This window comes from Mesocricetus auratus, unplaced genomic scaffold (genome assembly GCF_017639785.1).
Source record: "Mesocricetus auratus isolate SY011 unplaced genomic scaffold, BCM_Maur_2.0 Super-Scaffold_100043, whole genome shotgun sequence".
Lineage (NCBI taxonomy): Eukaryota > Metazoa > Chordata > Mammalia > Rodentia > Cricetidae > Mesocricetus > Mesocricetus auratus.
This window is the reverse complement of record NW_024429220.1, coordinates 1744706-1769465: the sequence shown is the minus strand read 5'-3', so window position 1 is coordinate 1769465 and position 24760 is coordinate 1744706. Positions and strand designations below refer to the sequence as shown.

The window sequence follows — 24760 nt, the reverse complement described above, 5'->3', positions numbered from 1 at the left end:
ACATTAGCTATTTTTCCTAACAGTCAACATTTATTATTGAGGGAAATTGAGTGTAGCAATCAAGTGATTAGTTGGCACAGAAATAAGTTGCTTTTTAAAGATTCTATAGTCTTCCAAGATTTACAGAAATGAAAGTCTATGGACATTAACCAACTGGCAGAGAGTTAGTTTCTTTAGTAATTAATGAAGATATTAAGCGTCTTAATTTAGGCCACTGTTAAATTCTATAGTCTGCCTTCAAAGTCGATAAAGTGAGGTGAAATAAATAACATCAATGTCACTAACATCAACAACTCAGTTAATTCATAATGATAGAGCTTTACTAAAATTACTTCCTATGCTAACCCCATTTCTGTTTGGTCATACAAACAATAAAAATAAGTTGAACACTGAAAGGAATTATAGATACTGTAAGAAAATTACCAAAGCTGGTGCAAACATTATAGAAATGCTGTGCATGACATCAATAGCATTAAAGACAGTTGCAAAATTATGACTCTCAGATTCAAGGTTTGAGATTTTGATATTCTAAATGACAAGAAGTAAAGAATAGAATTTTATTTTCCTTCAAACTACAAAATCAATTTCTTTACATTTTGAAATTTTTAATATTGAATAACTAATTGTTTCCTATGCCAATGCATCCAAGGCAATTTCTCTCTTTCTTTTCTATCAGATTCAGTGTATTTGGATTTATGTTGATGTCTTTGATCCACTTTGACTTGAGTTTTGTGCATGGTGAAAGATACGGATCTGTTTGCATTCTTCTTCATGTCATTCTCCAGTTAGACAAGTACTATTTGTTGAAGATGCTTTTTTTAATTCCATTGTATAATTCTGGCTTCTTTGTAGAAATTCAGGTGTCCCTAGGTGTATGGATTCACGTCTGGGACTTTGATTTGAATCCATGGATCAATGTGTCTTTTTAGGCCAGTACCATATGGGTTTTGTTACTAAACAGCTTCCTGAACAGGATACAGAATCAGCCAACCTGGGCACATAGGGGCTCACAGAGACTGAACAGACAACCAGAGAGCCTGCATGAGACTAACCTAGGTATCTTCATATATGTGACAGTTGTGCAGCTTGGTCTTCTTGTGAAACTCTTAACAGTGTGAGCAGGGACTGTCTCTAATCCCCTTCTGGCTTTCAGGAGATGATCAGTATTTTAGGGTGTGTTTTTATTATTTGACATTGAATATCATTTTTAAGATTTATTTATTTGTTTTATATATGACTATTCTATCTAAATGTTTACCTTTATGACAGAAAAGGCCATTAGATCCCACTATAGAAGGGTGGAAGCCATCATATGAGAGCTGCAAATTAAACTCAGTGCCCCTGGAAGAGAAGCCAGTGCTCTTAACTGTTGAGCCATCCTTCTAGCCCAAGGTACTTAGTCTTATTGCATCTTAGCATGCCATGTTTTGTTGATACTCAAGGAAGACTTGTCCTTTCCTAAACAAAAACTGAGTAGCAGTGGATTTGGGTGTGAGAACAAAGGAAGTTGGTGTAGGGGACTGGGAGGAGAGCAGGGATGGGAAACTGTGGCTGGTATGTAAAATAAATAAATAAATAAATAAATAAATAATTTATTAAAAAGAAAATAAAAGAAAGACCAATCGTTAAAATCTTTGTTTAAAACACAAAGGTTTCTGTAAAGCAAAGGCACCATTACTCAAGCAATGGGGCAGCCTGTGGAGTGGGTGTAAATCTTTACCAGTTGTACATCTATGAGAAGATTAGAAAAAAGGAAATATTTGATAAAATATATTGCATGAATTTACTTTCTTTTTTATTCTTCTCTCATATAATACATCCTGACCAGATTCTCCCCTCCTGCCAGCGCCCCCACCTCCCCTCGTCTCCAGATCCACTCCTCTTCCATTTCCCTTCAGAAAGAGTAGTCTTCCCAATGATATCAACTGGACATGGCATAACGTGATGAAATAAAACTGGGCACACATCCTCATATCAAGACAGAACAAGGCAACCCAGTAGGAGGAAAAGGGTCCCAAAAGCCCATTCCCACTGTTAGGAGTCCCAGAAAAAAACAAAGCTAAACAATCACAACATATATGCAAATGACCTAGGGCAGACTCATACAGGCTGTGTGATTACTTCATCAGTCTCTGTGAGCCCATAAGAGTTCTACTTAGTTGATTCTGTAGGCAATTTTTTCTGGTGTCCTCAACCCCACTGGCTACTTATTTGTTATTTTAATATAAATTTGTAATGATTGCTCTCAGTCTGAGTTTTGAATAACTGATAAAACTCTATTTCCCATCTTTCTGTAACATATACCATTTTTTGGTTATCTATGTACTAATCAATTTTAGCTTTACATTTAAAAACTTTATATGTAAATTCTTGTAGCTAAAGAATTGGGTATTGTTGGAAATTCATGTATATTTTCTTTCTATGTTTCTACAGTAATATTTAATACACTAAGTGTTAAATTTGCATCATTTTCTTTAACTTGTTTCTCTTCTCTGCCTTGGAGAAAGAAAGAATTCAAGCATTTTAGTAATCTTTCAAACCTAATTACCCTTTGAGGAAAGTACCATTGTTCCTATTCCAATCATATAGGAAGTGGCAGAAAAGAATTTGTAAAATCAATCCCTGTGTTTAGCTTGTTAATGGTTTTGATTTCATAAATTGTATGTTATTGTTTTCAGGAAATCAGTAAAAATTAGAAAAGGTTCAAATCAATAACTTTGTTATTTGTTTATATATTTCATATCCTGTTATAATTACTTGAAGGGAAATAATTCAAACAACTATAAACATTTCCACTGTTTTCATATTTACTACTTCAAGAATATTGATATTGTATTTTCTAGCATTATCATCTTATCACTTAGATTGCAAAGATCTATTTTCATGTTGTGATCACATCAACATTTGTAGGTAGGAATGTATTACATTGAGGCTTTTGAAAGTAATGTGTTGCTATACCCCACAAACAAAGTTTTCCTTATTGTCCATCATCAATTCAGTCAATAATTAATAGATATCTAACCAGAACTAGACATGGTCCAGACACTCATTTGTTACTGTACTAGTTTTGTTTTTTCTAACTAGGGACATATGAAATGTCTAACTAGATGGACAGACCTGAAATGTTGAGAGAACCCAATGAGAAATATGTGACACCAACACAAGGCAGAAGAAATGTCAGAAATGGATTCATATGAGAAATATCTACAGAAACTGTTAAACTGTACAAAAGTACATGAGTAATGGAGACATACAAAATAGGGTGTGTTTTCTAGCTTGCTGCACAGTACAAGCCTCAAAACTGAAAGACAACTGATTTGAGATCATGAATGTGATTCTCTACATTTCATTCACAGAACAAGAAAGAACAAGAATAATAGTGGTTTGCATGAAATGTGTCATGGAATCCATATGAAAACGCACAAATTACTTTCATCCTTCTCATGCAGAGAACATTGGGCTGTTCATGTGCAGTTTCTCTGATGAGCTGCATTTAATTGCTGCTGCACACAATGCCTAATCTCACTTTGCCTAATCTACTTTCAAAATGCATGAATTTAACTATATTTAGCCTGACTTAGATTTTAAATTTATTGGGAATAAAAGATATATCATATATATATGTCTATCTATCTGTCTGTCTGTCTAATCATTTATTTGTCTACCTGTCTATCTTCACACACATATACACACATATACACACATACATCTAACTGATTTGAGCTGAGGCATACTAACAAGATACTATAATAAAGTATGCATGCTTGTTCTATTTATAGTCTCTATATTAAAATATATTTAAAATATTTATCAAAGATATTTCAACACATTCCAAATAAATACACAATATTCTATCCTAAAACTATTATTTTAAGTAACTCATAACCTTCTGAGTTCAGTTCTGATGATGAAAATTGCATTCCAACATTCATCCTGAAACAAGCTAGGAGTTCAACAATTTAAGGTTCAGTTGGCAATACAGGAACAAATTCTGCCAGAAGCTATTTGAACTACTGCAGTTCATTAACAATTTTATAATAATAAAAATAAATGTTTTCTTCTATCTCAGGTTAATCACAGGAACACAATCAGAGTGACTTTATGATACTTACTTTCACTTCATTGTTTGTCATAGTAAAGGTTTTATTTGAAAAGGCGTCTTTCATCAAATGATAAGTTATATTGTTGTTGGGAATAGTTCCATCCCGATCTGTACAAGTTAGGGACACTAAAGAGGTGTCAACTGGGGTGTTCTCAGGAAGTTCAATTCTGTAATGAGAAAAAAACTTATATATTTAACTTGATTTAGGTAGATGATTAAATTTAATATAATAGATCATGTGAGATGTTGTGCACATAAATAGCCCTTTTGACAATAAGATTTTTATAGTATCCAGGAAAAATTGCCCAAGACATAATTTAACATTTGTGATGAGACCAAGGGAAATGGCGGTGCTCTTATGCTAGATTTCTGAATAGCAAATTTGTCATGAATATGACTGAACAAATGACAATTTGTTTTTCCTCAGGTTGATAACTCTACATTTGCAGATCATAAAGTTTTATGGGAGCTTATGAAATGGCCAGGATGACTCCCTTCAACTGGTACTATAACATACTCCCCACCTTAAAAAAAGAAACTAAGAAATATTGACAACTTAGGTTTGCTTAGCCGAGAGCTAGGACTGTTGACTCTGAATTAAATACTTTCCTATTTATGATGACAAAAAAAACTTGTTAAGAAGAAACTTAGGGAAGAGGGCTTATTTTGCTTTGTCTTAAGTTCAAGTGATCTAGTCCATTATTTTATAGTCATTGGTGCACGAACGTGATGCATCTGGTCATGTTTTATTTGTAGTGAGACAAAGAGAGCCATGAATGCTGGTTGCTAGCGCCCAGCATATTTTCTCTATCCTTTTAAGTCCAGAACCCAATCTTTTACTTTTTTTGGGGGGGAAGGTAGAGGAAGCAGATATGTCCACATCAGTTGACCTATGATAGAAGCTCCTTGTCAGACATACCCATTAACTGTCTCCAAGGTGATTCTAGATTCAGTAAAGCTGGAAGTCAGTAGTAACTATTCTGCTTACCAATTTTCACAATTTCCTGTGTGTATCCCAGTTTCCCTACAACCTCTGCTCATGGCTTGTGGGGGGTTTACTAACAGATGGAATGGGCACTGGTGGATTAAATTACAATTCCTGGTAAGATGATTGGAATGTGGAGTGTCAGCTGCATGTGTATCTCCCTTCTCTCCTGTGTTTAGAAACAGAACATAACAAGATTCCAGACACAAATATTCAGGAATCCCCATGTCAATGCATGAATCACAATAGAACTACCAGATTTTTATGGTACATTTCATCAATGCGAAGAAAGACTCATTGAGGTCAAGTTACATTGTTAACAGTAATTCAGTGGTAAATTATTTGTCTAATGCAAACAACTACAGGGGAATTTCACATCAATTTTTGGAGGATGTTTCTAACTTAACTTTACATTACATTTCAACATGAAACTCAAATTTGAGATGACTTAGGACAACGCCAGTAGACAAGCAAAATTTGACAAGGAGAAAAGGCTGTGAGGCCGCAACCCTACACAAAGACCTACACGTAACTAAGGAAGGTAGAGAATGGAAGAAATAATCTTCACTAGGTAAGAGCACAAGCAATTAATTACATCCCTGAGAAACATAGACACAAGTAGCTTAATACAGACTGAGCGTATTGTATTTAGGAATGCATGTGTGTAAACATTTAAGCAGGTATAACAATGAAAACTTAGTCCGTGAATTTGAAAAACAGCAAATAATGGTGTATTGGAGGATGAGGAGGAAGGAAATGTAAAGGGGGGAACGTTGTAATTATAATCCTTCAAATTAAAGTAAAATAATCATTTTAGCATGAAAAATAATGAAATGAATGATGAGTCATATAATTTGCTAAGATAAAGAATGTTCTAGAAAGTTGTGTTTTTATCAAGTCAAGCACATATTCTTTCTTAAACATTTACCATTTATTTAGGGTGAAGACTTTGTAGTTACATTCTTTAAGTTGTGACACAACACAGTGCACTATGGTTATCTGTAGTCACCCTACTATGTATTAGTACCTCAGAAACTTCTGTGCCCCCTGCCCTGCCCCTCTCCCAGACCTCCAGCAACAATCAGATACTCACATCTGTCAGTTCAAAAACACTGATTTTTAAAACTCAGCAAAGCAAACCTATTCCTTTTATGTGGAGGCTGGTATTGCGCCCTATATTCTTAAATGATCAAGACATGCCTGCATTATTTATATACAATGTCCTCTGTAAGAGAGAGATAAATTATTCAATGGAAGAGTACCCTAAACCAATTTCAAGATATGAAAACATTGTTTGTGAAATAAAAGTGAAAACTTGCAGTAATCTGGAGTGTTCATTGTTCAGCCTGCAAGACTATTTGCACCTCACTGTAAATAGATGCTCTTGTTCTCCTCTACTTGATGTTTGGATGCTCTGAATACACACTTCTAAATTTCCCTTGGGTTTTCTGCATGCAGATGGAACATTCCTTATCTGGAATACTGTTTGCTTTCTAGGAATTCTTTATTTTGGAGAATTTCCATATTGATTTTTACCTTTTGTGACAACAAATGAAGGAAGTCATTCTGTCCAGGCAGTTGGAAGCAGAGGCAGTGTCATGTGTGTGGACAAAGAGAAGAGGGAAAGGCTCTTGCTTCTGCTCTAGGATAACTGATGCTCACTCACCCATTTGTACTGTTTTTTCTATGCAAACATCCAAAGGAAGATGAAAAAATCGCCGACACTACTTACACGTAAATATCCTGTGAGCATCGAGGAGGGTTGTCATTTACATCCTGTAGAATCACTGTGAATGTCCCAGTTGTTGAATGTGTTTTATCATTGTCATAAACTCTAACATATAATACCCAAGACTTGGGGGTTGTTTCATCTTCATAGTCTAAAGGATAGGCAACAGTGACATCTCCCAAGTCTGTAAGGCATCCACAAAGATGTACATTAAAGATGTGACATGAACAGAGTACTCTTAGGGATAAAACAAGGGTCAGATGTTGACCTACGAAAGTCACAAGAAAGTCACAATCATGCACATATGAGAAACAGGGGCTGTGTGTGTCAGAGGACAGAAGTCACCGGTGTTACAGAGGTCCTCTCACGGAAACTGCAGTGGGAAACGTGGGGAAGCTGAGACTGAATTAATGAACATGGGGCAGGCAGGGTTCTGGAGAACACTGGGGGTTCTGGAGAAGAGTGGTGTTTAGGATAGTATGTAGCAACAAAAATCAGCAAAAAGTAAAAGAGACACTTCAGGCAGGAATTAATTTCCTATATATTTGTGTTGCATCTGTGCTAGCACAACGTGCAGGCTTTAGAGTTGTACACTGCTTTGCAAACTGTATGTATATAATTAACTGATTATCATGGTGGTAAACCTCCAGCGGGATTGCTTCCTTGTACCTTACATGTGTATATATATATATATATATATATATATATATATATATATATATATATGGGGGTGAAAGGCCTGTAACTGCAAGTTTCTAAGAATCCAGAAGAGGACGTGAAGCTCCCTGGAAATGGAGCTGTAGATGGCTGCTAACCAGCCAGTGTGGGCACTGTAATGGAACCTGGATCCTCTGTAAGAGCAGCATATACTCTGAACCATTAAGTTATCTCTCCAGATACCACATGTGAGCTTTTAAATTCACATTTTGTGTTTTCAATTTTCCTTAATATGCTACATTTTAATCTTACAGAATAGGTGCTAGAGGAATATCTGTTTATAATCTAACTAACACTCTTACAGTAAATAAGACATTTTACCAAGACAAAAACAATACTATATTTAACAAATCAACTTGTAATAGTTTACTAAAATGTCTGTACTGATTTTCACTGGAACCTTACTTTGGAAAAAGCCTAGCTTCTTGTGCTTTATTCTAGGATTATAGTCTTGAAAAAAGTGTTGAATATTAGTCATATTTGTGTTTCTCCAGGAATTTTTCTGTATAATCCAAGTACCTTCTCTGCCTTTCTTTGATAGCCATTATCCCTCTACCCTTAATGACCACTTTCATACTGAGTGTACTTTTAAATAATCAACTTTGTGCAAATGTTCTTTTTCTGAACAATAAAAGATTAAGAGCATGACCTCATTGTTGCCCACCCCCAAGGTATTCTCCAGCTCAGCTACAAAACAAGTACAATAATCCTAGAGTGAACATCCTGATTCTAAAAGTCTTACTCAAATTTCACTGATTGTTTCAATATTTTTATAAAAAGACTTAGTTTAGAAGCATTCCTTGTCATGTCCCTTTAGTCCCCCTGGATCTGAAAAAAAAGAACACATATCCATTGAGTTTCCTAAATACACGTATTAAAATTTTAAGTTCATTCTGATACTATCAGATTTACTTATTGGTGTTTGTTTCATCCAAATTTCCTACTTTCCATTTTTATGAGGCACATCTCAGGCAGAAGAAACCAGCCTTGTCTCACCCTCCCTCTCTCTGTTTAAGGTCTGCCTTGCCATGCTTGCATTCCTTCTACGGGCTATCCCAATCCATCCTCCTCTCCACACATGCGAGTCTTTACATTGAGTTGATGAGAAGCGCACGTTTAATTGTATTCTATTCATTTGTGAATGCCCTAAAAGGAGGAGGAGTATTTCTTTACTCCATCTTTTAACCTCATGCCTAAATTGCTAGACAGTCAGCTTCTCAATCTCCGAGCATCCAAGATGCCCTTAAAATCACAAGTGTTGCACTCAAACAGGCTGAACTCAAGCTTTTGCAAGTCACAGAAATCCAGTGTGTGTGTGTGGGAGGTGTGGGGGTGTGTGTGGGTGTCTGTGAGTGTGTGTGTGTGTGTGTGAAATCCAATATGTGTGTGTGTGTGTGGTGTGTGTGTGAAATCCATTGTGTGTGTGTGTGTGAAATCGTGTGTGTGTGTGTGTGAAATCCAGTGTGTGTGTGTGGTGTGTGTGTGTAGGTTGGGTGGGGATTTGAGTAGCTCAGGTATACAGCATTGCTTAGCACTTACAAGGCCCTGTCTCTGTTCCCCTCCGTGGTGGTGGGAGAAGGAAACAGAAACTCCTCCCCAGAACTACATTTCAGATTGAGATTGGTTCAGTAAAAGTTCAAACTGGCTTTTTATATATGTAATGTACTACCATAAAACAATGTATGACATAAAATGAACATTATGTTTATGATAACTAAAGTTCTGGTTTCCATGGGAAAATTGATTTCTCAAACAAAGTTCATAAAATAAGTTTCCAGTCCAAACTTGCATATCTGGATTGTGGAAAAGTCTGCCAGAGTAGATGGACACAGGGAACACATCCTTCTAACAAGGAAGGAAGGATTATTATTTCCTTTATAAAAATATGCTAAGTGCTCTCTACATATTTTAAATATCATTTCACTCAGATATGATGACTTCAGAGCTTAGTTTAATGAAGTACCTTATAGTATGCTTTCTGAAATGATTAACCACATAAAATTATTATACCTTCATTTATAGCAAACTCTTTCTGTGTACCTATAAGTTCATAATGTACATCATCCTCTATATCTCTATCTGTTGCCATGAACTTGGCCAACTTTGTTCCCACAGGCAGATTTTCATTAATACTTATAGGTGCATCAGGACTGTATCTAGAAAGCAAAGAAGAAGTTTTTAGTACTCAGTGTAAACAAATGTCTCTTTCCATCTATGGTTACACAGAAAATATTTGAAATTTCATGCAGTATATCTTTTGTGACAACTTAGAGCCTCTGAATTAAAGAAACTTGAAAATTACTGTATATACATTAGCCATTGTTGATATATTTCTAAATGAGCTTAAACAATATGTTATTCATTCTGTTCCTTTAGTCCTTCACCTTACTGAGAAATTATAAATTATAACAGATAAGAAAAAGCTATGAAAACTTCCAAATAATTTTTCATTTTATATAACTTTGGACTTATATCCATGTCAAAAACTATTTAGTGTCCTAATTCTCTTGAGTGGTTACATTGATCTCACAATATAAACATATAAATGTTCATTTCTATACTACCTTTCTTATTAATTACAAAGAGCAAAAACATTTTAATTCTATTCCATGAAAAAAATAATCTTTCTCTGTAGTTTCAAGAGCAAAACATAAATGGGGTTAATTTTGTTTACAGCATGTGAGTAAAAACAAAGTCCAATGCTATCAAGCTCACAGAAGTTTGCTTTCAAGGTTGCATTAATATTAAAAGAAATTTTGCAATGAAAGAAACTAAAACACTGATCTTTATCCTGCAATAAAACATTTCCAATGGTTAGTTCAAACACTTAAATATTTAGATTAAGTGTTGCTTACATCAGAACAGGACTCTCGTCATTAACATTTTGGATGTTTATAGTGATGGTGCCGACACATGACTCCAGAGACAGGCTGTCCCTATTTCTCACAGCAATTACTAACTGGAAAAACTAGAAACAAAAGACAGAATGTTTTAGTTTTTTCACTTTGATTGCATGACACAGTCAACTTTCTTTTACGTTAAAATTAATGTTTTAAAAATGAAATGTAGTGTCAGTGAGGAGGCCTCAGAAATCGCTGGGGCCTTGGGTAGTAGATTAGTGTTCACCATGGCATACGAATGAACTTTAGTAGCCCATTCCACATGGAGGGATGCTCTCTCAGCCTGGACACATGGGGAAGGGCTTAGGTCCTGCCCTGAATGAAATGACAAACTTCCTGGGAAAAGATGTGGAGATTGGACTGGGGGTGGGGGGTAGAGGGGGCTGGGAGGAAAAAGGGGGGGAGCTGGGATTGACATTTGAAGCATGCATGTTTCTAATTTAAATTTTTTTAAAAAGGGGGGGGAAAAGCCTGGAAACACAAACTTCACCATTCCTGATTATCCTAACATTTGTTGAAAGGGTTATCTCCTATTTTTAATGTATGGATTTCTACAATAAATGCTTATCTTTTAATTATCATAGATTTTGGATTGTATTTTTACACATCAATTTATTGCATTGTAGGAAAATATGAGTTAAATTAATTGAAGTACTAAAATAAATTTTTAAGTCTCATTGTTTAGAAAAATCTTAAGCATATTATACTTTCATAAAATATTGATAACTCATTAACTTTTTATCAATTTAAAATATGTAAAAATTAATATATGATTTCTAGCACAATCAAACGATTGTAAACTGTAGACTTACAAGATAATGATAAGGCTGGTAAATTCTGATTTTAGTTTTTATTTATTAAAATTAATTCTGTAAACATTAAGCACATTGAATATGCATGTAAAAGTCATATCAAAATGCACTAAATCCTATGACAAGCTCCCTTATTGAAACTTCTACTCCAGGAATATTTCAAATGAGTGAGCGTAAATTATATAAAATTAATTCTCATTTGCCTATTTCCCTTGTCTCCTTTATAGTACTATCTTCCATTTCTCCTTCCTTGAAAGATTAAATGCATTGAGGAATGGAAGTCAGAATAGAGGAAAGAATATGAGGAAGACTGTGTATCAAAGGCATAGCAGAAAGAGCTTTGAAAAATAAATCCATGGACATATATAAAATGGTTTAAGTACCTTAACCAGATGACACATGCTAACAACAACAACAACAAAAAACAGTATCGGGAATGGGTTACCTCTTTTTGAGTCAAGTAGGGTTCTTCACACTTTCAAATATCACAGAATTTTGCCATTTCATTTGGTTCACTGACAGAATTTGATACTAAAACCCTATTGCTGAAAACATAACATACTTGAGTTATTAAAATCTGGCTAATTCAAGCTGGTGCTGATACGGAACTGTTATTCTTACTGGCTGTTTTTCATGGTGTGACAAATTGCTGTGTGCATTGCTGGTAGAAGAGAAAAGAAATCATCAGTCTCACACAACTGTGAATCCTGTGACCTACAGGAATGACTGGCATGTGTGTGTGTGTGTGTGTGTGTGTGTGTGTGTACATGCCTGCATGTTTATGTGTGTACATGTGTATGTGTGTACATATATGATGTGTGCAAGCACATGTGGGGCCATGCGGGTGTGTGTGTGAATGTGTGCATGTGTGTACATGCAGGTGTGTGTGAGAGTGTGTGCATGCAGGGGTTACAAACGTGTGGGGGGCATGTGTGCGTGCATGTGAATGTGCACGTGTGTGTGTGTGCGGTTTACAGAAAAAGGGTTCGAGAATTTGAGATGGAGCTAATGAATGGGACATGGGAGAAGAAAAAGGAGAGAGAGGGAGGGATGGAGAAATAGTGTGAGTACATATTAACATATGGAATTGTCAAAAGTAAAAAACAGATTAAAAACATAGTATTTCTGAAACAAGGAAACCTATTGTTTCTTTATATTTTGCATAGTAAGAAAGCATTTACGATGATAAACATCATATCCTCATGAGAAAGACAGCCACACAAATCAAAGAAAGATGAAATTTTATCTAGTGGTAGTTTGATTATTAGATCAATATTTATACAGAGTAAAATAATAGAAAGGGGGCAAGGAGGGAAAGGGGCAAAAGGCAGGGAAGAAGTAATGATTATATCAAACATTTGGAGAAATCTGCCATATGTTCCTTTCAAGGCGTGACTCAGCAGCACTGCCCAAATAGATTTTGTAAATGACTATCCTTCCTCAAGATGAACTCCTTTTTAAAAAACAGACAAATGAATATAGAAAGGACCATGAGCTTTGACTAGACAAACATAAAGGAATATAATCAGGATTAAAATATGGAAATAAATTAAAATATTAGTGTAAATCAGAAAACAAGGATATTATAATAACAGGGAAAACGTAACACGGACTATTACTAAATTAAGAAAAAAAGGAAGCCAAATATTATCTGAAAAAAAGGAGGAAAAAAACCTGTATCAAATCAAATTCCAGTTAAAAAACTTTGGCAAACTGATCAGAACAGATTTTATACTTGATCTTAACCAAACGCCTAAAAAATTTCACCCATGTAATCTCAGAAATATCGCTGCCTAAACACAACCAGAAAAAGAACACCACAAGCAGATATGCCAACATGAAGGGGAAAATCTCACAGGGCCCCACTTGTAGACCAGCGGTTCTCAACCATCCTAATGCTGCTGCTCTTTAATACAGTTCCTCATGTTCTGATGACCCCCAACCACAAAATTATTCTCTTTGCTACTTAATAGCAGTAATTTTGCTACTGTTTTGGATCATAATGTAAATAGTTTTGGAGAGAGAGTTTGGCCAAAAAGATTGCCACCCACAGGTTGAGAATCACTGCCATAGACCAAGTACCTCAGGAAACAAAGGGGTATAGAGGAGCAGTCTGTCTCCAGGGAGACGTTCACTAATTGATTATTCAACGCCAAGCGGTCAGTCACTTGGTATTTATCAAAATTGGTATTTTCAAGACAAAAATCATTTGTCCTGTATAGCCATGATGGACAACAAGTGAATATATAGGAATAAAATTCAAGGTACCTTGGAAGGTTACACAAATATTGTGAAAGACATTCAGGTCACTTAGGGAAAACTGACTGCGGGGCTGCATTGCCTAGGACAACATCCCCTCTGCTCCCTGATCTTACAGAGGTAGAGCTTGCGGCTCATGGAGCTTGCACCCCTGTGTGTGGCACTGGGAAGCACTCTTGAGGGTCCCAAAAGAGAATCTGTGCTGTCTGCAAGATGTAGGAGGCAATGGTGACTCAGAACATGTGGGAGTGCCCAACCAACTGTTTGCTTTAACTTGAGGCCCACGCCAAGAGTGGGAGCCCATGTCCTATACTGCCTAGATAGCCAGGAACAGGACTTCTAAGCCAGAACCAAATGTGACTAGCAAAAAGAAAAGAAGGAAGGGAGGCAGGGAGGCAGGGAGGCAGGGAGGGAGAGAGGGAGGGAGGGAGGGAGGGAGGGAGGGAGGGAGGGAGGGAGGGAGGGAGGGAGGGAGGGAGGGAGGGAGGGAGGGAGGGAGGGAGGGAGGGGAAAAATAAAAAAATTATTCCTAATGATATTCTGCAATAGTCACAGGTGCCTTCTCTAGTCATCATCAGAAACGCTTTCTATGGCACGGATGGGAGCAGGTACAGAAATCCATCCGCAGATGGACATTAGGCGAAGAGAGTCTAAACTGGGGGTCTCTATCAGGTCCCTCCCACGAGAACTCGAGAACCTAAAGACCAGGAGTCAGAGAGGATAGAGGACACCAGGAGAACATGCTCTCCGTTCCCCGTCAACTAAGCAGAGTTCACCGAGATGGAAAAGGAAAGCACGGGGTCTGCTTGGGTTTATACCAGGCCCTTTTTGTGTTCTATGGCTGTTAACTCGGTGTTTTTGTGGGACTTCTAACAATGAGAGTGGGGTTGTCTCTGACTCGTTTTGCCTGTTCTAGGGACTCTTTCTCCGCTTGGCCTGCCTTGTCCAGCCTCCAGATATGAGGGTGTTTGCCTTATCTTACTGTCTTACTGTTCTTGTTTCGCCGTGTTTGGTTGTTTTCTTTTGGAGGTGTGCTCTTTTCTGAAGGGACAGGGAGAGATAATGGAGGTCTAGGGTAGAGGGGATGTGTGGGAGAGCTGAGAGGAGGAAAACTGGTCAGCATGTATTATACAAATATCTGTTTTGAATATTTTTTAAAAATAAAAATAAATGCCTAAAGCTTATAGATGTCAATTATTCTCGATTTAATTTAAAAATCAATGCAGCTAGAATTAAAATATCAATGTGAAGGAGTATTAGGGAAAATTGTGTGTGCCACAAGACAGGGTATGCCTGGGCAGGACCAGAGATGGTGGCAGGTAGAGAGTCCTGAAAGGGGAAGGCCCAAGGATCCTACAGAAGGTAGACCCAGAGTCTCCTGGCAGACTATGGGCTCTGGGTGCCCTGCGGTCCTCATGGGAGCTGCTGTGTGCTCTAAGGAAGTCTGCATTTCCTTTTCTGTTCTCTCTAGGGTTGTTGCTTTTCTGTAACCACACTTAAGGCTCTCTAGCTACACCTGTCCTTCTCACTCTCCTGGCATCTGCAACTCTCCCATGATTCTGTCACTTTCTTTCCATTGTCTTTGTCCATCATACAGAATGTACTGGATGGTACCCCAACATGCCCACGCCTCATCCCAAGACCTTTGTAACAAATGCATCAAATGTGCTCCTCAATATGTCTTTAAATGAGTTTCTACTGATCTAGATGAATTGGGTGTCTTCTTTTGCTTTGCTTCATTTTAAGTAAATTCCAAACATTTTGACTAAAGGGCAAATATAGCATTTGTTGTTTTAAAACGCTGGTTGTTCTCACCTTAGGATCTTTTTCATAATCCAAAAGAGGTTCCAAGGTTTTAGAAATGACACCACTATGTGGATCCAAGGCAAAGTAAGCAGTGGCATTGGTTGAAGAATTCAATATCAAAAACTAGGAACAAAAACCACAAACATTGCTGATATATTATTCTCAAAGCATGAATTTTGAACTGACATTTTTGATGCAATTATTTGGCAAAAGCTACGCTCAGCTTCATTTTGTGAAGACAGTGCCCATAAATAAAATCTGAACTTGCTTTTGTATCCAGACTTCAAAAACAATGCAAACATTCCTTCACGTTTTCAGCTGTACTTTTTCCATATTTTGTTTTGTGCTTAAGAACTCGGGCATTTTTGGTAAATAGCTGTCATTGGTTTCACAATTAGTTTACTTTCTAGTGTTACATTGACAGCTTTTTTCAATATAAAACCCTATTCCCTCTTGTACACTGAATAGTGTATCTAAAGAGGTACACACAACAGCGTTTGGTCTCATCCCAGTACTGACTTTAGGCATGAAAAAATAAAATAAAATAATACTTTAAACAAACAGGTTGTTTTTATGAGCAATGACATAATCTTCTCTATTGTTACTCTAACACTTAAACAGGATAATGTATCCCAGACTTAGCAAAAATATTATAGGATGCAAAAAAACTATTAAGAGGCTAAACTAAACAAAAACAAAAAAATGGCATCCTGATTTTGGTTCAAAGAAACAATAAAACCTGCTTCAAAAGAGACATGACAGCCATGTTGATGGACACACTGAGTTACTTTGTGGATGGATACATCATGGTACTTTTCTAGACCATTTCTGAACAACTAAAGTCAACTTAGAAGAGAATCCCATAAAGTTTTTATGGGAAAAAACTTTTATTTCTTTTATTATGATGATGATTTGGGGTTTGCAAAATTAACTAATTGCGTTTACAGAAAATATACATGTGTATACATTCAAGTATCCATACATACATGAAAGAATATCCCACAACTTCTATCACACACTGTTCTTACATTCTCCCCTCCAATACAGTATGCTCTCATACATGGGCCTTTTCAGTCCAACAAGAAGAAATTTTATTTTCCTATGTGGTTTTCTCAGTCTAAAAACTTGATAAGGAAAAACAAGATAATCTGAGTACGCTAAACAATAATTTGTGATCAAACCAGAATAGAAACTCCACGAAGTTTCCTGAGAGCTACTCTCCTAAGCTTCAGCTTAGCCATATTCCAAAGTTTGTTTATAAGTCAGTTGTTACGAGCATGAGCAAACAGAAAACTCTTGCCCATTCTATTGAGACATTGACTAAACCATTGAAATTATGGAATAATATCCCAAACTATTAATATAATGTATTATACTATCAAGAAGCTAAATTTGTTTCATAGAAATATAATTATGTATGGGTTGTATTGCACCAAAAATTTTTTGAGAAAACAGAATGATGCATTTATTTCACCTCTTCCATGAAGGCATAACTATTTCATCATCTATCATTTATTAATTCTTATTTACAAACTATTAGTGAAACCAAAATAATATGAAGGTCTAAGTATCCTTTATGAAAATCGTGAGTCTAGTAAAGAAGATAAAAAAGGAAAGGAAATGAACCAGAAGTGAATATTCTAGAGTTCAAAAGCATCATCAATGGTAATGATAGTACACTCTTCACTTACAGGGTTTTCAAACTGTTTTAGGTCTATGAATTCCATTTTCTGTCTTATCCTTTTCATTTTTCAACAATATTCAAAAGCTTAAATTCCCTCTCTCCCTTCAGTAAGCATCATAAGATATAAAGCCTAGTTTAGTTAAAGCCTGAGGAAACAAGTTTTGCTCATTAAAAAAAATTAATCAATGCACTCTGCTTTTTTATTTTTGGGAAAATATAAGTGACAATAAAAAAAACTTACTTCAACTTCTTGTCCCAAATCTGGATCTCTTGAAAGAATTGCATATATAAAAGCAGAGGAGGGGATATTTTCGGCAACAGACACAGAAACGCCTACACAATCACATGAGAAATTGACAGTTACTAAATAGCTCATACCTCTGTCCTGTCTTGCTTCACACAGCTACTGTAAGTCATCAGGCCGTGTAAAAGTCTCTACTGAGTAATTCTTTATGGATACTTTCTCTAGAAAACACTACAAATGCTTACTCACACGGACATCAATATTGATCTGTTTCTTTTACATTATTTACGTCTTGGGGGGTGGGGTCATATGCGTGTTTACTGGCATAATCGCCCAAACAGACACATGGGAAGGCAAGAAATCGGGTTTCTTGTGTTATTCAATAATTGCTTTTTCCTATTTTTGAAACAAGTTTCCTCACTTAACTGCAGCTCTCATTTTCAGCTGTGCTTTCTGGGCAGTGCGCCCCTGAGATTTCATTTCATCTTCCCAGTAACGGATTTATTGACAGGCATTATCATACCCAATTTGTGTGTGTGTGCTAGGGAAATGACCCCAGGTCTTCACGCTTGCAGACCCTACACTGAAGCACCGAGCCACGCACACCCCCATTTCCGTAGACAGACACGAAGTCTCTCTAAGCTGTCCAGGCTAGTCTCCAACGCATGAGCAGAGGCAATCTCCCCCCCCACCCCGCCCCTTACTGACTGACTTGACTCTAACCGGAGAAAACCCAGCCTAGAGAACTGCTTTTAAATTTTGATATTTAAAAGAGTCAACATAATTCAAATTTTTATTTTTAAATTTAAATATTTGGTTGATGTGAGGAATCTGCTCAGAGTCTGAGGCATTATTATTTACAAGAATACTTCTGCTTACATTCACAGATGTTAGAATATTGAAGTTTTTACTTTCTTCCCCACTAATGCATAAAAATAGGTGCAAATGGTGAAGCAAATAAAAATGTGCTTTAATTTATGCTACATCCCTATCATATATACAACAGAGATACAGTACATTTTCAACCTTACGGTGATTCTGAGGATTAAGTATAATATATACATGTCTCATACATCTCAACAAATGTTGCTATCTTCAAACACTGCTCTTTATCGTGGTTCTAATGAAATGAAGTGTGTTCGCATCTCATCCCTAAATACAATAAAAAGGATGTACATGTGAGTATGTAAGGCATTGGAAGTTTCTTTGTATGATGAAAAACTGATCCACTGTTAAAAACATGTGTTGCATACATGCATGCATGTATACACATAGTCACACCACATGCATAAACATGACAATGAAGAATAAAAGGGAAACACGTGGGGAGAAAAGAATACAGAGACAAGCAAGTAGATATAATTGCTGACATCCTTTTGATCTAGCCAGAATTAAATGAATTTAGTCTGCGTTGTTTAGTAGTTATGTGCAACGTCTTGATACATTCGAATACTTTGTAGCATCCTCTACTTACCAGGCACATCAGTTTAACACCAAGTCTGGTTCTTTTGGAAGAATTACTTATTTATTTTTGTTTCGTGTTTATATGCAAGTGTCAGAATACAGGTGTATGTACCACATGTATGCATGGACCTGAGAATGCCTAAAGAAGGATAAGATCCTCTGAAACTGAAGTTCCAGGTGGTTGGGATCCACCATGTAAGTTTGAGAAGCAAAGCTGGGCCCTCTGCAAGAGCAGCAAGTGCTCTTAACCACTGAGCCATCTCTCAGGTTCTGTGGCTATTGTTTATAATCTATTTCGGTAGTCCCACAGAATCCTCACTTTTCGATATTTCTATGGATTTTAACAGAACAACTTTTGGATGAACTAGGACCAGTTGTCTTTGAACCTTTGTTCTACACCAAATGTATGTGAACGGATGTTCTGAGTTAATGATTCACTCCGCAGAGCTATCCCTTCTACACAGGTAGAAGCAGTAGGCAAATTGATTATACAGTATGTCGAATCAGCAGCATGAAAACTGGGTCAATGTCTTTTGGAGTAAGTTCACAGAAGTTTACGTTTGTTTAATTCAAAGTGAACTCTTCATGTTTGGCCTCAGTTGCAAGGACACCACTCATATGATGAGTCTAAGTCTTCCAGATCTCAAGCTTGTCTTAGCAGTTCAGCCAAGTCTATGGTGAAAATCGGGTCATAATGACCTTGAGATCCATGTGCATCTTTTAAGAATTTACTATAATATGGAGACACTAAAATGAAATTACCAAGAACACCATCAAATCGTTTCATTGTCATCCAAAAGATAATATCTTCACAAACACTAAAACAGAAGGCTTGCCTGCACCCAGATTCATGTAGGTTTTGCTTTGTTTTCAACTGTAATATTTAAAATTGAAATTATACTCTAATAACATCATTTTACATCTTTCATTTCCTCCTTCCAACTACTACCATATATCCCTACCCCCTTGTTTTCTATCAAATTTATGGTCTCTTTTTAAATTAATTGCGTGTGTGTGTGTGTGTTCTTAAATATATAAATACAATCTTCACAGTCCATACAATGTTACTTGAATTAATTTTTTCAGTAATAACTACATAGTATTGGATAAACAATTTGTGTGCTTTCCCCTTGAGAATGACTGTTTCTCCTTCTCTCAGTATTCCTTAGCTGCCACTCATTCTTTGTCTAAGTTTGACTGTACCAATTGCCTAGGCTGACTGGCCAAGGCACTCCAGAGACCCACCTATTTCTGCCTCACCAGCAGTATTACAAGCACATAACACCATCTGATGTTTTGTTTGCTTGTTTTGTTTTCTTTCCATGTGTTCTGGGGGATTTGACATCGGTCCTCACTCTTGCAAAATGCACTGACGGCACTATCTCCTCAGATATTTAACTCATATCTTATCATTTGAATTTTCATACATTTGACAGCTTGTGAGGGTCATTCACCCATGTTACATATTCATTTGGAATACTATTTCCATTACTGTTCTCCATGTATCACACAAATTCATAACTACAACTGAAATTTGAAGCACACAGATGCTATTTTATTTTTATCTTTTTACGTTTTAGCCCATCTCTCCTTCTTTCCAGCTTTTAATTCTTTTTTCTTTTTTTATTTTTTGAGACAGGGTTTCTCTGTGGCTTTGGAGGCTGTCCTGGAACTAACTTTTGTAGACAATACTGGCCTCGAACTCACAGTGATTCACCTGCCTCTGCCTCTGCCTCCCGAGTGCTGGGATTAAACACGTGAGTCACCACCGCCCAGTTTATTTCTTTTTAAAAAAGCATTCCCTTTTCTCTTTTGAAATCCTCCCATATACCTACCCTTGGTCACCTTCAAATTAATAACCACTTTTACTTCAATAATTACTGTTAATAAAGCTTTCCAAGCTTAGTAGCACACAATGAAAGAATGGCACTGTAGCTCACAGAGGGAGAATGATTCAGTAGCAAACAGTGGGATAATGACACTGTAGCTCACAGGGAGAGAGTGACACTGTAGCACACTGTAGGAGAATTATTCAGTAGTACACAGTGGGATAATGACACTGTAGCTCACAGGGAGAGAGTGACACTGTAGCACACTGTAGGAGAATGATTCAATAGTACACAGTGGGATAATGACACGGCAGCACATGGTGGTAAAATGACAAGGTGGCATCACAAATCCAAGTCCAGCTTGAGTTATGAAGTGAACCTTTGTTTCAAATGACCTGAGAACTACAACTATAGCTCAATGATTGACCATGCCCCTAAATTCATAAGGTGCTGGGCTCAGTCTTTAGAATCCTTCACACTAAATAACATCATCAAGTAAACTCAACTATGATTCCATAGTACTTCTTATAGGACAGTGTTTCTAGAATCTTTGAAATGAAATTTATGTGTAATATACCTGCACCTGTTGCAAAATTGGAATCACAGGAAATAGGATCATCAACATTCTCCACAAAAACTGTGAACACATATGAGCTGGTGTTATTGCCATCATCCCTCGCCTCAATTTCTAAAGAGTAGGTTCTGGGGTTACTTGGGTTGTCAAGATTCAAAGACTGAAGAACAGTGATTATACCTGTGACTAAGGAAGGAAAAAACTATTAGACTCAAATATTTATTCCTACATTAGTTGACATTGATTATGTTTAAATAAAGACATAATTTTCATCCATAAGAAAGTTGATATTTATCAAGTATATATCCATTGCAAATATTTAAAGATTTTTGTACCAGGTCTTTTCATTTAGGGCCACATACAAGCTTCCAAGTCATGACATGGAGATTTACTATTAGTTATGAATAATCATCCTAGCTTAGCATCTTTTCTGACTAGTTCTTTTAAGTTAAATTAATCTGTTTCTCTTTATCTACATTTTCCTCATGAATTTTTACTATTCTTTCCTTCTGTGTATCTTACTTTTACTGTTTCTTGGGTCTGTCTGTCTGGTGGCTGACTGGCTTCTGGCCCGGCGTGTGTACCTCTCTTTCTCCTTTATTCTCTTTCCCTTCTTCTTCTTCTCTTCTTCTAATGTCTAGATTTCTCCTCGAACTTATTCTCTCTACCTGCCAGCCCCGCCCATCCATCTCTCTGCCCAGCTATTGGCCATTCAGCTTTTTATTAGACCAATAAGGTGCCTTAGTCAGGCAAGGTGAAACAAATACAAAATATCCTTATAAAATTACACAAACATAACATGAACAAAAGCAACACACCTTTACATGTTTAAAATAATGTTCTACATCATAAGCAAATGTAACTCATCTTTACAGTTTCAACAACGTTCCAAAACAGCTTTTTATTTACTACAATCTTATTTTAAAATAATCACATATTAAAGTTTGTTTCATAATACTTCCTTTAAACGTCTAAATTATGACATATTTGTTTACCAAATATATCAAATAGAACCCCTACTCTAAATTACCAAATATAAGAAGTCACATTTGATATTCATCATAACATATTGTAGTAGTGAGTGTGAAAACTCATCCCAATCATTTACTGCTTCTGATGATAAGCTTTGGTCACTTTGTTATCCACAAAAGTTGTAGGAGAATGAGTTCAAGTGTCAAACTGAGAAAAGTTTGCTGAAGTGCGGTGACTGTTTATCCCTGGCCACCACCTTCTTTCCCTCTGAGACTTTCTTCTTCTTCTTGCATTGGAATGATCAACATTGACCTTACCCTGAACATCTTCAGCACTTTCACAAGTCTTTGGGACTCTACTAGCATCTTACTTTCTTCCACAGATATCTGAATTTGAAGATTTGTGAACAAATGTAAAACTATGGATTGAAATAAATCTTCTCAAATAATAGTTGATCGGTACTATGGCTTTGTAACGTGCCAACTTGATTAGTCTATTCTCATGTGCTTTTCATTTTGGTGGCTCACAGGGAGATAATTGGTCAACTTGGAGACTGGAAAGGCAACATCCTTTATTGTATGATAGTTTAGCTTTTTAGATAAATTTTGGTTTATCTACTGTATTGCTGCTGAAAGAAACTGGCTACAACTGAATTTGTAACTACCTTATCTTCCCCTCGGCCTTTCCTTAGGACATTGTTGCAGCACACTGTATTCTACCACGAAGATGCTCAAGAATCATGCAGTTGAGTTGTGTATTAAAGCATGCGCACGCACACACACACACACACACACACACACACATTCACAATTTCAAAATGTTTTAAATAGGTTTATAATTTTTATTGCTGTATCCATGGCTATACTCAACTACAGATTGAACAAATCCAGGCTATCTTTCAGGTCCCTGACTTCTAGAATTGGTATGCATACTAAACTCTGAGTTTGAAGGACCCAGCTTCTGCAGGGCACCAATACCATCCAAGTCAGAGGCAAAACCTTTTACAGGCCAAGTCAAGTTGATGGAATCTCTCTTATCCTTCTGTGTTCTAATCTACCTTAAATTTTCTCACTTTATGTCCATCTTCCTTCCCTGACTTCAACCTCTAGAATTAGCTATGACAGACAGTCTAAAACTACACAGTCAGCTTCTCCATATTCTTGGTGCTTCTGTTTTGTTGTTCAGTTGCCAAATTTGAAAGTATCATGTATATCAAAACACCACAATAACAATTACGTTATCCACATAGACAAAAATCTACCCATAATCCTATATTTAACACCAAATTACCTGCTAAAAGTCCCAATTTTTACAAATATGACCAAAGAGATACCTGTGTGTTCCACAGATGTTTTTAATAAGTAGAAAAGTTGTAAGTATAAATGTCACATGTGTCTGCTGTGTTTCCTACTCAGTGTTCAATTTTGGAAGAGGAATTTTACCAGCCCAAGCTCTCAAGGGCATGTAGAGGTAAGTGTACATTCAGCTAAAGTATAGAAGTATTTATATAAAACTTACAAGGATCTAAACCAAACACTTCCTGCTGGGTTTTAAAGGAATATATGATGCTGCTGTCTTTATCACGGTCTGTTGCTTTTACTCTTGCTACAAAATCTCCAATGGGTTTCTTTTCAGTCACATTAATTGAATCCATAGGAAATGGTCTAGGAATAAAATTGTGAAGAAAAATTTTAGTAGCAACTCATATTGTAATTGCTGAGTTATAATTAAGAAACTTCTGGATTTATAAAAGCATTACCTTTTTTCAAGAACTTAAAAGCTCCCAATGTATTCGGATGTTAAGAAAATCTGTTTGTGGCATAACATTACACAGATTTTTTGAATATGATTTTATGTAGTTTCTGCTATTAGACCAAATTATTAAGAATACCACAGAATAAGAGAGATAGAAAATGAAAAACAGAATGAAATAATGCTTCCCCATTGTTCCAGATAACCAATACATGGAATAGGTGGCAAATGAACATAAAACACTGAATATATTCAGTCATCTTGTAAACTCTAGGATGAGAGGCTCCCCAAAACTGTAATTTAGAGAAATGTATTAAGTCAGTTTCTGTAACATTATTTACTATCTGTTTGAGACTCACATTGTCTCTGATCATGTCCAGAACATTTATGAAATCTAAGTCTCTTTTTTGGCATTTTATGGCATTGTATGTAACTGATAACTTCTGTGCCATGTGAGGTCCAAGGACATGAGAGTTGAATGTGTGTTGCTGTGTCTCCAAGCAAACTTCTTGATCATATCTCACTTGGCTTCTCTTTCACATCTAATATAATAAATACAGTGTCCCTTATAATAATTATATTCTGGAACACTGTAAATCCCTTCATTTTCTGTTTCGCTATTACTTAGCATTCTGTGTCTCTTCAAATATAAATAGTATGCTTAGAAACTATATATTAATTTGGCTGTGGCTCATATATACTTGGTAATAAATTTTGTTAAACAGGCAATAAAATTATGTTTATTAAAAGATAAGAGCAGCAGAAGATTATCCTTAAATCATGATGGAACTTTTACTACAAATATAGGTAGACCTGCAGATAAATTATTTTCAGAAATAAGGGATTACTGAAACTCTAAGTTTGCTTCAGTTTCTCAGATCCAGCCAGGTGAATTCAGGAACTCAATGAATTCCTCCCTATAGTAGAGACA

At 36.3% G+C, this 24760-nt stretch overlaps 1 protein-coding gene across 1 annotated transcript in view; it reads right to left on the bottom strand.

Annotated features, from left to right (window-relative positions):
- The window catches only part of LOC121135834 (protocadherin Fat 4-like), a 97894-nt gene that overhangs the window by 46223 nt on the left and 26911 nt on the right, over positions 1-24760 (bottom strand). The window contains exons 8-14 of the mRNA XM_040735158.1: positions 23596-23741; positions 21109-21291; positions 17236-17327; positions 10389-10501; positions 9544-9689; positions 6820-7000; positions 4113-4269 (exon numbers count right to left, since the gene is read on the bottom strand). Of these exons, the coding sequence (XP_040591092.1) occupies positions 4113-4269; positions 6820-7000; positions 9544-9689; positions 10389-10501; positions 17236-17327; positions 21109-21291; positions 23596-23741 (1018 nt within the window). The remainder of the gene's footprint in view (positions 1-4112; positions 4270-6819; positions 7001-9543; positions 9690-10388; positions 10502-17235; positions 17328-21108; positions 21292-23595; positions 23742-24760) is intronic.